The sequence below is a fragment of the Punctularia strigosozonata genome, assembly GCF_000264995.1.
Source record: "Punctularia strigosozonata HHB-11173 SS5 unplaced genomic scaffold PUNSTscaffold_4, whole genome shotgun sequence".
NCBI lineage: Eukaryota > Fungi > Basidiomycota > Agaricomycetes > Corticiales > Punctulariaceae > Punctularia > Punctularia strigosozonata.
In genome coordinates, this window is record NW_006767436.1 from 603,437 (window position 1) to 617,968 (window position 14,532).

At 55.4% G+C, this 14,532-nt stretch overlaps 6 protein-coding genes across 6 annotated transcripts; 1 reads left to right on the top strand and 5 right to left on the bottom strand.

The window, feature by feature from the left end:
* The first annotated feature begins 144 nt into the window (after window positions 1-144).
* Window positions 145-998, top strand: PUNSTDRAFT_50994 (uncharacterized protein). The gene is made up of 6 exons (XM_007381793.1): window positions 145-253; window positions 323-393; window positions 448-488; window positions 549-581; window positions 636-710; window positions 781-998. Exons 1-6 carry the CDS (start codon window positions 188-190, stop codon window positions 894-896), a joined length of 402 nt encoding a protein of 133 aa, XP_007381855.1. The 5' UTR covers window positions 145-187; the 3' UTR covers window positions 897-998.
* A 16-nt stretch (window positions 999-1,014) lies between these two features.
* On the bottom strand, window positions 1,015-3,663 carry PUNSTDRAFT_125244 (uncharacterized protein). The gene is made up of 5 exons (XM_007381794.1): window positions 3,535-3,663; window positions 3,114-3,477; window positions 2,976-3,046; window positions 2,600-2,917; window positions 1,015-2,545 (listed from the first exon to the last, which is right to left on the bottom strand). The coding sequence occupies exons 1-5, from the start codon at window positions 3,586-3,588 to the stop codon at window positions 1,259-1,261; spliced, it is 2,094 nt and encodes a 697-aa protein (XP_007381856.1). The 5' UTR covers window positions 3,589-3,663; the 3' UTR covers window positions 1,015-1,258.
* Window positions 3,664-6,345: 2,682 nt separating this feature from the next.
* On the bottom strand, window positions 6,346-8,824 carry PUNSTDRAFT_50996 (uncharacterized protein). The gene is made up of 13 exons (XM_007381795.1): window positions 8,517-8,824; window positions 8,369-8,461; window positions 8,282-8,314; window positions 8,187-8,235; window positions 8,110-8,135; window positions 8,022-8,051; window positions 7,957-7,964; window positions 7,660-7,906; window positions 7,508-7,595; window positions 7,094-7,452; window positions 6,828-7,030; window positions 6,656-6,764; window positions 6,346-6,595 (listed from the first exon to the last, which is right to left on the bottom strand). Exons 1-13 carry the CDS (start codon window positions 8,610-8,612, stop codon window positions 6,419-6,421), a joined length of 1,518 nt encoding a protein of 505 aa, XP_007381857.1. The 5' UTR covers window positions 8,613-8,824; the 3' UTR covers window positions 6,346-6,418.
* A 323-nt stretch (window positions 8,825-9,147) lies between these two features.
* Window positions 9,148-10,587, bottom strand: PUNSTDRAFT_63959 (uncharacterized protein; the record flags this gene model as incomplete). The annotated part of the gene is made up of 1 exon (XM_007381796.1): window positions 9,148-10,587. One exon carries the CDS (start codon window positions 10,585-10,587, stop codon window positions 9,148-9,150), a length of 1,440 nt encoding a protein of 479 aa, XP_007381858.1.
* A 669-nt stretch (window positions 10,588-11,256) lies between these two features.
* On the bottom strand, window positions 11,257-11,820 carry PUNSTDRAFT_27499 (uncharacterized protein; the record flags this gene model as incomplete). The annotated part of the gene is made up of 1 exon (XM_007381797.1): window positions 11,257-11,820. A coding segment is annotated over one exon (564 nt), but the record flags the coding sequence as incomplete, so codon positions are not given.
* A 1,065-nt stretch (window positions 11,821-12,885) lies between these two features.
* Window positions 12,886-13,686, bottom strand: PUNSTDRAFT_65244 (uncharacterized protein; the record flags this gene model as incomplete). Its single annotated transcript, XM_007381798.1, has 1 exon — window positions 12,886-13,686. A coding segment is annotated over one exon (801 nt), but the record flags the coding sequence as incomplete, so codon positions are not given.
* Between the last annotated feature and the right edge of the window lie 846 nt (window positions 13,687-14,532).

The window sequence follows — 14,532 nt, forward strand, 5'->3', positions numbered from 1 at the left end:
TGCATTGCACCCTTTGCAACATTGTTCACTGTTCACTCATCGTACGGCACAAGGTTCTGGGCTTTCCGTCGGTACGTCCGTGGCTGTGCCTTCCTTACTGGTTTGCCCGATGCGCTCCCGTGCCGATGGCTCTTCACCCGGGTCGCCACCAGCACCACCACCCGTTTCTTGAAGAAAATACCCCAAGATGAACACAAGCAAGAGGAAAGATATTGACGAGGCCTACGCCTTACAATCTCGGGCCGCCGTCGTTGTGCGTCGCTCTAACACCAGTGACATTTACCTAAGCCGATCCGAGGTCTGACGCGGGAAGTGCATTTAGGGCGGGGCACGATACCTGTTCCTCGGTCTTGGACTAGCGACACTCGGCCATTACACTTGGCCCGCATTCAGGTGCGCAGAGGGCAACGTTCCCCGAGTTCCAGTAGCTGATCATTCTGTGTGAAGGCGACAAACGCTCGCGCTCAAGGGGTTCCTCGTAACAGGATGTCCGTATATGCTACCTCCTCAAGCTTCAGCCTCCCGCTAAAGCTTCGTCATACATACAGGCGCTATCTTTGGTATGGTCATGGAGCAAGAAAGTACGTCAGCCTCCTACCAAATCGACCTCCTCACACCTGACAGCGCTCCGGCAGCCGCCTTGCTAGCATATGAGAGCCATCGAAGAAAAGAGGAATCCGAGATCAGGAGAGCCGCGCGCATCGACTTAGGTTCGCCCTCTCATTCAATACCGCTTACTCGTGTCACATCCTTTTGTCTGACCACGCTCGCTTTCGCCAGGTCGACGCGGTATCGTCCCGACCGAAACCGCCATAGCAAAATGGAAGGCGGATCGGGAAGCAGCAGTAGCTGCTGCTGCCTCTGCTGCATCAGACGACAGCACTACGTCCTCATGAGAGCCGCCACTACCCGCCCCCACCTAGATGATTACCACACCACTTTCTGTATACGTTCCCGACTTATGTCCAACAAGGAGTAATCATCATATTGGTTGTTCATTGCGCTAGTACTTGGGCTATATATATAACTTGTGGCGTGATCTGCAAGATAGCAAGGGACAGACAGATTGCGGGGCGAGTAGGTGGTACGTAAGTAATGTCCGTGTGACGATATAGGAATGCTGCTGCTGTACGACGCGATGCGAGAGAGAGAGAACAAGCGGGATCCACGATCCCGCACACGCACAGAAAACACCGATCTTACAGTACCTTCGCATCGCGTCTCAATATAATGTCGGGAGAGCGCGATCGCTCGATGCTCAATAACCCCCGTGCATCGCCTGCGGCGGCGGACCGGGCGGCACGAACTGCTGGCCCATCCCGTTCGGAGGCGTATAGAACGACTGGCTTGACGGCGGCGCCGGGGGCTGCGGCAGCGGCGGGGGCGGACCGGGGTAAGCCACCGGCAGCTGCGGCAGGCTCGGCCGTCCAGATTGCTGCTGGATGGGTGGCGGCGGAGGCGGAGGCAGCGGGTGCTGCGGATTCTCGACGAGCTTCGGGACGCTGCCCGAACTCGCGAGCGGGGGCGGAGGCGGTACGGCCGGCAGGGAGCTCTGCGACGCTGACGCCCCGAGAGGCGGCGGCGGCGGGACGTAGATGGGCTGGCCGGGAATGGTGCTCGTGCTGGGCGGAATGGGTAAGGACGACTGCCGATGAACCGGCTGCTGCTGCTGCTGCTGGAACCCTGAAGATTGCAGTGCCTGAGGTTGAGGCGGCAACGGCCGCGAGCCGCTCGAGCTCGAGCTCGATGGCTGGTCTCGAGGCGGCGACGGCGGCGGTGGGACCTGCTGGGGCTGGTACGCATGCTGAAGCGGTGACTGGGGTGGCGCGTAGCCCTGCTGGCCCGGTGGCTGCGGGAGCGGCACAGAGTGGGGTTGTGGCGGCACCGACCCCGGCGGCTGGGGCGGGATGTACGACTGTTGCGGAGGCGGGGGCGCGGACGCGGGCGGGGCGTACGACGGTTGCGGCGTGGCGGGTGGCTGTGGCGCGTACCCTCCGTACTGCTGCGGGAAGGAGGAGGAGGGCGCGAGTGGCATCGGGACGAAGCCGGACGGGACGGGCGTCGGTGCACCGTAAGGGGCATACGGACCGGGAGTCGGCGTCGGCGCAGGGGCGAAATCGGGGTGGGGCGAGTAGGACGGCATAGGCGCAAAGCCGGACGGCGCGGGCGTCGCGGAGGGGAGCGGCATGAAGCCGGACGGCGCGGTGGGTAGGCTGTGGCGCGGGCCATGACCGTGATGTGACGGGGAGGGCGTCGACGAGTAGCCTTGGGGGGGAGGAGTGGAGTCGTACGGCTGCGGGTGATAGTCGTAAAGGTGCGAGGCACCGGTGTAGGGGTTCGGCGGGGCACCGTACGGGTCGGGTTGCTGCCAAGCGGACCAACTAGATGCGGTCGGTTCGGGGGGCGCGTCGGAGCGCCAGGTCGACCAGCTGTTGCTTGCGGGAGGGATGTCGGTGAAGGAACTTGAGGGGTAAGGATGGGCTGGAGGTGGATATGTTGCGCCTGAGTAGCGCGTTGCGGAAGACGCCCGTCTATTGTGAGGGTCCTAATGGGTTGCGGGGTCAGGAAATCACGATGCACACTAGGGAGACGGCCATACTGGATACGTTTCTCTTCGCTGATACGGATCGCCGACAGCGAGAGCGCCGAAGTCGTCCACAATCTGGTCCACGGGCGAGCTCCGGCGCTGCCGCGCGGTGTTCTGGTCGTAGGGCGCGACGTACAGGTCCGAGCTGGAGGACGCCAAGGATCCGGACAAGGACTCCCGGCGATCATCCGAGACGAGACTGCCAGACGAACCATTGTGGCCACCTGGTCCGCCGGTGAGCGATCCCGACAGTTCAGTGAACATTCCTGGGCCGCCGTATTGTTTGCTCGTCTTTTTCGACTTTGGCTTCTTCTTTTCAGGCGCGGGTTCCTAGTACATGCGTGGGTATCCGTGCTCGAACAGCTAGTATGCAGGAGTGGTAACTCACATTCGACCAAAAAGTGAGTTCGAGGTAAACCTCGCCGCAGTATCGTTCCTTGTTCGTCAAGGTGAACCATTCTGATGCGCGCCTATTTCAGCAACCATCGACTGAAACTACCAGTCCCGCATTCAGAGTATTGCTCACCATCGGTCTCGCCTTTCGTCAAGACCTCGGTCAAGTCGACAACGCACTCCCCGATCAGGTCAGGTTCGCGCGGATCGTCCGCGAAGCAAAATAAGCGCATTGCTTTTCCGCCCTTGATCTTGCGCTCGCCCTTGGCAGCATCATTCTCCTTAGGTGGCGGGGGTGGCGGCGCGGCATCGCTGTCCGCGTCGAGACGCGCGAGCTGGTCCTCGGCGTCTTCGAAGAGGGTGAATCGGACCTCCTCGTCCCACTCGGGGTGCTGCCCGCCGCGGCGGATCGCCTTCGTGCGCCGCTTCTCGCCGTTGTACGAGACGGCGCAGTACGGGTCCTGCTTGCCGATGTGCCGCTTGTTGGGCAGATTGCGCTAGACGGCGCTACGTCAGACGCGTCGTGAGCTGGGGGGAGACGGATGTGTGCGCACGGCTTTGAGGATGACGACGATGAGCGTCCCGATCTCGCGCGGTGTCCAGGACATCGTGCGTCGGGGATGCGGGCAACGTGTTTCAGCGGAGGCTCGGGGCAAGGCGCGGGCTCAGGCTGAGTATGTCGCACTTCGAACGCGCCCCGACTTTGTGGGGCAGTTCGCTCAAAGCAGACGCAATGGCTGTGCCCACGCTCAATGCTGCGGCGTGCCCCCATCACAGTGCCTGCGCTGGGCACCCATCTCCGTTATTGCAGTCGCCTGCGCATTTGCCGCAGCGTTCGACAGTTCGGACAAGCGGACTGTGCAGTCAATATCAGAGAAAGATGTTACGTTTCGTGCAGCATCTACATATTTTTCACAGCACCGTTGGCATGATTCTCCGATCCATGGGGAGTACCCATGCGGGCTTTCTCGTGCTTTTCCTCTCAGACCAGTTGGGATGCCCACTCGGCGGGGATCAAATTACATAGACATATCATACGGCGTCTGGGAGACCACGGGCAATGCCAGTGACGTTAGCGACTACAGTATTGCGGAAGCTGATTGAACTCAAGGGTGGAGGCTTGCAGAAGAACTGACGCATGGCACAGAGGCTGATTTCCGTAGCAAAGAAGCAAGAGAGAGAGATCGGTCCCATAGTTAAACGTCGGCCCAGCCTCCTTCGTCGAGTTTGTACGAAGCCTCGCTCTCCGGTCGATCCGGGCTGTCCACGAGTTTCGCAACACGTTCCTCGGCGCGTCCTGCGCACGGAACCAGGCAGAAATGTCATAGGAGCAAGCAAGGAACAGGTTAGTTATGGGCGCCGACAAGCTCGCTGTGGTCATCCTGCAGATCCTCTGTACTCGCCTTTGCGGAGGAACATCCTTGTCGCGGAGGCATGCGACAGAATATGGCCGCCGATGGGCTTGAGTGCTCCGCCGGCGACGAAGGTCATCGTCGCACCAGGGTCAGCTGTTGGTATATGCGATGTCGAGCAGGTGGTGCATGGTCAAGAATCCCACGTACATTGTACTTGATTCGTGATGAGGATCGCAATCTGAAAGCAGCATCAACCTCAGAGAAACCACAGAGCTCAAATAGATTGCGGAGACAAACATTGTATTCCTCCGAGAGCTTGGTGAGCTTCGAAAGCATTTGGGCAAGCTTATGATATCGATGAGCGTTCGCTGAACGTTTGCAACGAATCGCACTGTCACCTTCTGCTGCCTCTCGCTTAACTCTCCTCGACCGGAAAAGTCAGTCCTGAAAAGCGCCATGATGCTATCCACAATCTACGACGACCCTCAGCACCTCGACGAAAGCAAAAGCAAGAAGAACATGCCAACAGTCGGAAGTCCTTATCTTCCGCAAACCGCATCGAGCATTCGTTTATGAGTTCCATCTGCGAGTTCGGCGTTAGCACTCGTAACGTTCCCCGATCCCATGCATTTTCATACTTGGTGTTCGCTGTTAAAAGCTCGAGCTGTATGGCCAATCTTAATTCTCAGAAGGTGCATGATTGAGCAATACTGACCGTAGAGTATGTTTTCCAAGGCCATGTCGCCGTTCACACCGAACCTGTCCGCAATGGATCGGATACGATCGGGGCGGAATGTACCTGATCGTTTCCGTTAATGTTGTTTATTTTCGCGTTAGTAATAGTAATGCAAAGTACCCTCGGTGTCAATATATGCAACCTATGGGATAACATGAGCTCATGGTATTTGACCTTCTCAAAGGGCTAAACCTTTCCGCTAGCTCCTCCCATGTCACGAGGAAGCTGCGTAACCACACTCATAGTATGCGCTAGTTGGGTCTTGCCTGTCCGGAACTCGCCATAAACTAGGACAACGTCAGGATCATGCATATATGCGCGTGGGCGCCTGAACACGCGCCTTCCGTGATGGATTGCGATGAAACGCCGCCTAATAGGCGCCGACATATCAATCGTGGGCGATGTAGGCAGCGACGCAGACAGAACAGCGTACCACCGAGGATAGCATCTACGCTTTTGCTTCCGGTGCTGATCTCAAGAACCCGTTTGCGCTTGTCTTGGATCTCAAGGCCCGTGGCGAAAGACGATCCCTGTAAAGACATGAAACGATCCACCTTCAGAACCTTCCGGATCCCTACCAGAATTTTGTGCGCAGCTTCCTATGGGTCAGTGTGGCGAGTGTTGGGAAAGATGTCACGGAGATATATGCTTATAACATACCTTGATTTTCTCCACTTTAGCTTCGGACATGCCCTGAGGCAATAGTTCAGCACATATATGCTATACAAATCATCCAACTAGGGTAGATATATCACCTTGATCTTCAGCATTTGCCTCCGGGTAGTCATACTAACACCAGACACGGTATGAATAGCGCTCGCTTTGAGTTTGAGGATGTCTTGCACGTTGATGCCCTGGTTGTGGTCAGCGCATATATTGACCTGAAATAATGGCCGCACCCACATGCTGCTGCAGTTCATCGATGCTGTCAAATGCGGGGATCTAGTCAATTGTAAACATGATTTCAGGTTAATCGATCGGCCATAAGGCGCATACATCCTCGAGTTCATCTGGTGAAGGGCTCGCTGGGCGAGAGGGAGGCGCAGCCGAGGCCCGGGATGCAGCTCGAGGCATATAATCTGATCGTCGCGCACGTAAAGTTGGTCGAGCTCAAACAACGAGCGAAATGGTCGGCAAAGCTGGAAGCTAAGATGATTTACGCGCCCTGCGCGTCGCGCTATTTCAAGCGTCTCCGCGGTCACCTGATACTTGGGCACCCTCATTGAACCCATCCGCGTATTGTAGCAACTGGCAGAATCAATACGAGAGCATGGCTTGCATTTGAGAGAGGTAATCTGCACACGAAACGTAAATATCGGTCGCTGAAGAGGGCCATAATGACGTCGTCTATCCGCCGGGGACGTAGGGTTCGCTGGTCTTGAAGATGAGGCCCGGCTTGCGTTTCGCGAGGTCGAGCATCATCTCCGCGAAGTAGCTGTTTGCCCACGCGAACCAGGGGCGTGTCCAGTCGTTCGCCTTGTAGATGGACTGCGACTCATGGATGAGTCCCAGTCCGTCTGTGTTCTAAGAAAAGGTACAAGTATGAGCATCAGAGCCGACGGATCGGGAGTGACATGGACGTACCTTCGCGATGAGGTAGAGTCGCTCCGTAATCTCGTCGTCGTCGTCGGTGCCGAATATCGCGGATATCTGTGACATCGGCCACGGATGCCAGGGGTCGACGTGCGGTCCTCTAAAGATCACGATGGTGACCACAATCAGAATGAACACCGGCTCGCGAAAAAAGGTAGCGCACCCGACACCACTGAAGTTGGCACCTGCCGCAAAGTATGGGTTGTTCCGAGAAAGTACGACTTTGCGTGTCGCGACATAAGCCGGGTGCGTCTTATCGAGGAAGCCCAGGTACGGCAGCGAGAGCAAGGAGGGCACGTTAGCGTCGTCCATCACATACCGACTCCCCAGGCCGTTCGTCTCGTATGCGAAAATGTTGTTCACAACCTGTCGAGCCCGCTTGTTTATCAGCATCTCGGTCAGAAGCAAGGTCAGAACGCAGTCACGAACAGTAGTATTCCAAATCGCGTCCCGCACCCGCGCGCTCACCGCTCGCGCCTCCTTGACCGCCGCAGCGTTCCCGCCCACGGCCTGCAATACGTCCGCCACGTGCCCCATCTCGACGCTCAACATCGCGTTCGCCGGCGTTAGGAACGCGAACACGCTCAGGTCGTCGCTTGGTCGGTGGTGCGTGCCCACGAGCCCGGAGTAGCCTTTCGGCTCGCCGTTTCCCCCGTTCGGGACGGCGGGCGAGAGCGCGCCGTTGCCGCCCGTCCAGTTGTAGTAAGAGATCCAGTTGAAGTCGGCGTCGAAGGATGCCTGGGATTGGTTCGCGACGACCTGGAAGATCTGTGCAAGCGCCGCGTGCCCTGGACAAAGCAGAAGTGAGTCGAAAGGCGAAAGGGTGAGGCACGAGTGGCGCACAATTGTCGTTCATGAACGACGAATCGTTCGTGTTTTGGTAGTACGACCTCGAGAGCTTGAGGAACCCACAAAGGGAGTCGATCTCGTACTAAAGAGCGCCGAGATAATCTGTTAATGTTCCTCGGACTGAGAAGAAGCGGGACCGCGCGCACCTTGCATTCAAACACCGTCTGATTGTCAACGGGCGGGTTGACGGTGACGCCAGTCGCCCAGTCGTTGACGGACGGAGCAAGCCCACTCTCGGGCGGTGGCTGGAATGCGCCGCAATACGGGTACTGCGAAACATAGCGCGCCTCGTTATTGATCACCGCCTTGACGAGGGTCTTGAGTTCGGAGTCCTGTCCGAGGAGGGGGTAGTAGGCCGCGAACTGGTTGGCGGTGTCGCGAAGCCATTGCGCCCTTGAAAAGCGTGACTCAGCATCCTCACCGCTGAGAATGACGCAACCTACGTGATATCCTGCGATATATAGCATCAGATGAAGTCCAGTTCTAGATGTCATTTGCAAGGACTCACCCCAGTGATGATGAACGCCAAGTTCTCTGTCTGATCACAAATGTAAGCAGGGATGCCCGCTGGGCACAGCATAAACACGATCACAGACCGAGTTAAAGTACTTGACAGTGGTATCTACCACAGACGTTTGAGCAAACTACATTGATGGCATATAACGAAGCTCACCGAGCGTATTTGGAAACGCGTTTTCGAAGAGACGGGCCAAATCTGGGTCCTACCGTGATGTTAGGTGACGTCCATAGCACAAATCTAATGACTACCTTGATCCTTGTTGTCATGTCGCTGATCACTTTCTGTGCGTATGTAATAAGCAATCGTCTAGTGTCAAAGGAGGCAACTACAAGTACCTCGACTGCAGACGAGTTGAACGTCCGACAAGCCGGAGCCGGACGCATAAAGGGCAATGCGAGCGGCCCAGTAGACGCGTTACCCTGCGGGCTCTATGGTTTCTCGATGAGCATTATCGAGATGGATGCAAAGAACATATACTCGTACCCCAGCAAAGGTTGTATAATCTGGGCATTGTGCCTGCACGCTCGCGCCTACAAACGCAGCGACCGCAAACGTGCCCAAGCCAAGTTTCGGTTTCATCGTGTTTACGACAGTTCCAAGCAGAGATGCGGGGTCAAATACAGTCTTGGTCACCGATAGATACAGCGATAACCAGTTATACGTCCCGTCCGCGAATCCGTCGGGACGCGCGAACCCCTGCACGGTGCGTTTTATAGACTCGAGCATAGACATCGTGATAGAACCTCGGGTCAGCCTGTGGTCATACACTGTCACGCGGTACGAGCGTCATGCGTTGCGGCGGGCTCATGACCGCGACCACGACTCGCGAAGACGGAAGACGGTGAACGAAGCTCGGGCATCGGCCAGGTCGGGCGCGGGATTGACTTGCCTCTTCCGGAGTTGTGCACAGCTTGAGACTCCGTGCTTGATCTGCTTGTTGTTCTTTTTTTTNTTTTTTTTTTGGTTTGGAGCTCCCGTCCGGGCAGCGTGACAATGTCAGCCCCCGGGGGGATTGCTAGAGTTAATGTTGAGGGCCATAGGTAAACCATAAGTAGACATATTGTTCACACCAGCGCGGAAATGCGTTATTCGCACAGAGTGTGAGGCTCCCGGCCTAAGGAGGTGCATTCTCCTCTGGGGGAAGGGGCCGGATACTCACTAAAACCGCGTCGTCTCGGATCCAGTCGGCCTTAAGGCCCTCACGTGCCAGGAGGCACTTATCCCAGGTTTTCAGAACGAGATTCTTCGACACTGCTTTCTTCCCGTATCGGATCTTGTTCGTTAATGTCTGATCGATGTGCAGTCTGTGGTTGAGTCTGGCGACCCATCTGTTATGGATCTCTCGCTCTGAATGTCGTTTTCTGGGGTCATCCTCTCGCTGGATCCGTCGCTCACAACGGATGACCCATATCAGGTACGAGGAGGTCGACATTAGTATTCTATAGAATCGGCTGGTCGCTCCACCGGGGTCGCTTGGGAGGTTTGCTACGAAGCTCGCGAGTATAGTGTCAAAGGAGGTACCCGGCCATGGTATGGTGGTCTTCGTTTCCCATATGGTCCTAGCAAGATTCCAGATTATCGCGGATCCGTTTCCGGGACAGTCCTTGAGTGTGTGCTCCATTGTCTCAATCTTGTTGCATAGCTTGCACTCAGCTCTATCTTCGTAGTTGGGGATTTTGCTCCAGAACTCGCCTATGCGGTGGGCGTTATGTAGGGTCTTGAAGAGGAAAGCCCTTTCGCCGCGTAGGAGGTCGGGGCTGCGCGACGCTTTCCAGATTTGTGCGTCGGTTATGTGCTTTCTGCCTAGTCGATCGCCGACTGCTTTGATTTTTGATAGGTTCGCTTCTGTCGCCCTACGGCCTGGGTGTTTCCGCGATTCCATAAGTTTCCGATATAGCTGCTTCTGGGATAGAGCAGTCAGTTTTGCGCCTCTAAGGGCAAAGTCGTTCGGCACCTCGGGGTAGGGGGTTGTGGACGGGAGGTCAAGGGCGTGGTTTGCGAGACGTTTCGCTTGGTGGGAGTGCGGGTTCGTGCCGCTGAGTGGGCTATCGACTAGGCAAGTCCATCCCTCTCTTTTACGGAGGTTCGCGATTGCGGATCTCTTAATATCCGCATCGCTGTCGCCCAGCCAGTCTAGGTCTTCGTTCTTCTTGAGGTTGATTGTTAGGTCTTTGACCACTCTTTCGCTGGGGATGCGTATCAGTAGTGGGGCTGAACCAGGGAGGATTTCTGCCGCTCGCGCTATTGCCGCAAAGATTCCTGCGGTGAAGTCGCTCCTACTACTTGGTTCGATGCGTATGCTTTCGTTTCGGGGGTCGTTCGGTCCTACCCAGAGTCCCCCGCCCAGTTTGGTTTCTTGGTTAGGTTTTGCGCGTTTCGCTCCGGCTACGGATATGACTAGGGGTCTGGTGTCTGTGCTGGTCCGGAGGTGGGTCGCCGGAGTTCGGTTTCTCCTTCCTTTGGCGAAAATTCGGAAAGCCTCTCCTAGCGGGCCGTGGACGGTTGCATCTTTGTCAAACGGGGTGATATGTCCCCGTTCGTTTCTTGGGATCATGTCATCGAATAAGTGGACCGATGGGTGGTTCTGGCCGTGTCGGGTTGGTGAGTTTGGTTTCCATCTTTCGTCCAGGCTGTTGAGTTGGCGTGAGCACGTTTTTAGGCATTCGGACGGGTTGCGGCACCCGTTTGCTCTTGCGTTTTCGCAGGAGCCGCATGTGCATCGGCTATTCGGTAAGTGCGCTAGGGACCAGTCTTCTATCAGGTCCTCGGCGTTACCGATCGTCGTGATTTGGTGTCTGCTCCTCAGACACTTTGCCCTGTGTGAGTTTTGGGTTTTCGCCGCACCGGCTTCGGCTTCGGGGTGGAGCCAGAGGGGGTGGTCGTTTATGACCTCCTCCCCAAAGGTGATGCCCTCTATGCGTACGTCGTGTTTGATAGCGATGTTGATCATGTCCTTTAGTTCTTTCGGTAGGCTTCCTCCCCTGAGTTTCGGTTTCCAGGTTTGCAGGAGGCAATTGAAGAGTGCGGTTGGGTCTTGTCTGGCTGAGGACTTTGGGAGATTTCGTCTTATTAGTTCGTCGGCAATGAAGGCCCATTTCGGGCGTTTGGGGCCAAGATTTAGGTACGTTTGTAGCCATGTTATAGTTATGGCTTCATTTCTTTCTGGCAGGCATAGGACTTTCTTCCCTCCGTTAAGGATGGGTTCCGCCATCGTGTCCTTGTTTATTGGGGGTATGCTGCTTCCGTTCCACATGAAGGTTTGTATCCTTCTGCTGAGTAGTTTTTCGACGTGTTTGGGCATACTCTGAACTTTCGTTAGGTATTGGGTCATGCCCCCGATGATCATTTGAATAATAAGTCGGCGCCCTTCCAAGGTGGGGTTACTCCGGCCCCATCGCACTAGCGCTGATTCGATCTTCTCAATGGTCGTTCCCCACGGTGTTGCGTCGTCGACCTTGTTTCCAATCCATGCGCCAAGGAGGCGGATCGCCTCCTCGTCTGCCGCGATCTTAATATCAGGTGGTATTGGTTCTTCGTTGCCGTTTAGTTTACGGGTTTCGATGAGGCTCTTTCGGTATTCTTCTGGGCCGAGGGGGATGATTGCGGTCTTGGGTACGTTGAATTTAGCTCCGGACGCAGTGCACCATATCTCCAAGATCATGGTTAGGTCATAGAAGCTGTCGTTTTTGCTTAGGACAACTGTTGTATCGTCCGCAAATAGGGAGATGATATATCGCTGCATGCTCCCTGGGATCGGCATGCCCGCTAGCTGGGAGTCGCGGATCAGGCACGCTAGTGGTTCTATCGCGAAGTTGAAGAGGAGGCAGGAGAGGGGGTCGCCTTGTCGTACGCCCCTCGTCACTTTGTAATTGTCACTCATGACCCCGTTAATCATAACCTTAGTACGGGCGTTCTGGTAGAGGCTGCGAACCGTTTGGATAAACTTCACTGGGAAATTCATGTGTTCCAGTATCTCCCAAAGGTAGGGGTGCTCGATTCTGTCGTAGGCTTTCTCCTGATCCAGTGATACTAGGGCGCCTTCGAAACCGGATTGCTCGGCGTAGTGAATAGTCATGCGAGCAAGCTTGACCTGGTCGAATATTGAGCGGCCAGGGATAAAGCCTGCCTGATCATTGTCGATGGCCGTTGCGGCGACCGGGGAGAGTCTCAGAGTGAGTGCTTTAGTAAAGATCTTGTAATCTGAGTTCAGGACGGTTATTGGGCGGTAGTTGCTGATATCAAGTTTGTCTTTCTTCTTATAGATGGGACACATCCAGCCGTCAGCGAAACCTGTGGACTCGTCGACGCCGTGTTCTTCAATGTCTTGGTATACTCTTGTGAGGGTGTCCACTATGTTGCATTCCTCGTCATCTGTGCCTTTTGTCTTTTCGTACAGGTCATCCAGGAATTTCCACAGTTCGGTTGGCAGGCCGTCTACGCCCGGGGCCTTGCCGTTTGGGGCTTCTCGGAGGGCTTTTTTGACGTGGTCGTTGGAGGTAAGTTCGGCAAGGTCGTTCCTGTGTTGTCTGCTGATGCTGCATTTTGTTTTCTCTTTCGTTAGTCGCTGCGCTATCTTTTGGAGGATGGGATCACGTCTGTCCTGGTGTTGGATGTCGCGGTGATATTCCATCGCTAACTTTGCCATGCCCGTAGAGTTTGTTATGAACTCAGGTTGTCGATTGGTTCCGTGTTTGGGGTTGCGTAGTTTCGTGAGCGTGTCTCGGGGGCGGCTCTCTCGATTTATCGTGGACCAGTATTTTGATACGGTCTCGCCCTCGATTTGGTTGTGTGCCTCAGTGCTTAGTCGGATCTGCTTCTGGCGGCTGTATGTTTTCTCTTCTATCTGTTTCCCGATTGCGGCGCTAAGGTCTTTCCTCTCCCCTTCTGCCAGGGAGTGGTTCTTCCATATCTCGCGCAGTTTTACCTCAAGGTTCTCGATCTCTACCCTCGCTTTTGGTTTGATCGACTTTAACCGCTCTTTGGCCTTGTCGGAGATGTCGCGTTTGAACTTGGCGAGTACAGTCTGCGGGTTATAGAGAGGAGTACGTATCGCGCCCGCCTTAATCACGTCGGTCTGCATCTTTTTTGACGCGTCTTTTAGATATTTCGCGAACGTCTTATCGTTCAGTATATCCATTTTGAGGCACCAACGGCCTTTACCGATATATGGCAAGGTGGGGTCGGTTATGCGGACGGAGACCATTCGGTGGTCGGTTTCGATTGCCCCAGGGTCTTCTATTCTCCAATCATCGCAGATTTTGGAGGTTCGTTTGTTGACATAGATCCGGTCGATTCGAGACTGGGATCCGGTCGCCTTTTGTAGGAAGGTGTAGGCGGGTGTTTCTTCGTTTTCGCCGCGCCATCCGTCAATGACGTTTAGCTTCGCTTTTAGTTCGCGGAGGGCGTTAACGGCTTCTCCGTTGTCTGGGTGAGTCGGCAGTCTGTCTATTTTATCTTCAACGATGTTGAAGTCTCCTAGTACTACGTCCGGTTGTGGCAGTCGGAGGGTCTTCAACTGGCGTCGAAGGTTTATCCAGAAGGTTCTGTTCTCCTCGGGGTCGTTAGGGGCGTATACGCCGAGGGTATGGAGGGTTTTTTCATTGTGCCAAGGTAGGGATACGAAGATCGCTCTACCCGGTACGATCTCTACCATAGTGGCGTCGTTTGCGTTAGTAATTTCTTTGTTTAGGACCATCGCGATGCCTCTCGCTGCAGTTGGGGAGTCGGCATCAAACGAGTTCAGTATACGGACTCTCTTGTTGAATACACCTTCTATCTGGGCCTGCATTTCGGCCGTTAGGTGGGTTTCTTGCAGGCACAGTATCCCTACGCGGTTGGTTCTTAGGAGCTGGTTCACATGGAACCATTTGTTTCTAGGACCTTCTTGGTCTAAGTGTGTCGTGTCTCCTCTGCCTCTCATATTGAGGCTGGCCACTCGGATTGCCGCCCGAGTGTTTTTCCTACGTTTACTGACTCTTTCAGTGTTATAGGTTTCGGGTTCCTCCTGCGATTGGGACTCCCACATCAGGTCGTCGTCGAGTTCGTAATCCCAGCCGGCGTATCGATCATCGGGTTCGTCGACTCCCTGTTCCTCTGTGTGTCTAATGGCATCGTTGTCGTTTAGTTGCGCTTCGTGGCTGGGTTCTGGTGTGTGGGCAGAGGAGGCCAGGGGGTCGGGGAGGTTATTGACTGCTCCGTCCTGTGCTCGGGGGCTTTCAACAACCCTCGGTTCTCGTATACGGGTCTGCGGTGGTCGAACCGGTGAAGTCCCACCGCAGGGCGGGGGATTCATCGTGTTTAGACTACGCGCCTCCGGCCCACGCGTAGCGGATCGCGCTCTCATCCCGGGACCGTCTCCCCGCGGGGGGCAACGGTCAACGCTAACTCTTACTTCGTTTATTGTGTCTGTCATTGTGCTATATAACATGGATAGGGTGTGTACGCGTCTTGGGGACATATATTTACTGGTAGCTTCTATAATGTGACGTATGTGGCTATG

Coding starts and splice junctions, on each gene's coding strand:
- PUNSTDRAFT_50994 (XM_007381793.1), top strand. CDS start 188: ATGAACACAAGCAAGAGGAAAGATATTGACGAGGCCTACGCCTTACAA. Junction 394..447: donor TACACTTGGCCCGCATTCAG/GTGCGCAGAGGG, acceptor TTCTGTGTGAAG/GCGACAAACGCTCGCGCTCA. Junction 489..548: donor GGGGTTCCTCGTAACAGGAT/GTCCGTATATGC, acceptor TCATACATACAG/GCGCTATCTTTGGTATGGTC.
- PUNSTDRAFT_125244 (XM_007381794.1), bottom strand. CDS start 3,588: ATGTCCTGGACACCGCGCGAGATCGGGACGCTCATCGTCGTCATCCTC. Junction 3,047..3,113: donor GACGAAAGGCGAGACCGATG/GTGAGCAATACT, acceptor GGCGCGCATCAG/AATGGTTCACCTTGACGAAC. Junction 2,546..2,599: donor AGCGAAGAGAAACGTATCCA/GTATGGCCGTCT, acceptor GCAACCCATTAG/GACCCTCACAATAGACGGGC.
- PUNSTDRAFT_50996 (XM_007381795.1), bottom strand. CDS start 8,612: ATGAAACCGAAACTTGGCTTGGGCACGTTTGCGGTCGCTGCGTTTGTA. Junction 8,052..8,109: donor CTGTCAAGTACTTTAACTCG/GTCTGTGATCGT, acceptor ATTTGTGATCAG/ACAGAGAACTTGGCGTTCAT. Junction 6,596..6,655: donor GACTCTACCTCATCGCGAAG/GTACGTCCATGT, acceptor ACCTTTTCTTAG/AACACAGACGGACTGGGACT.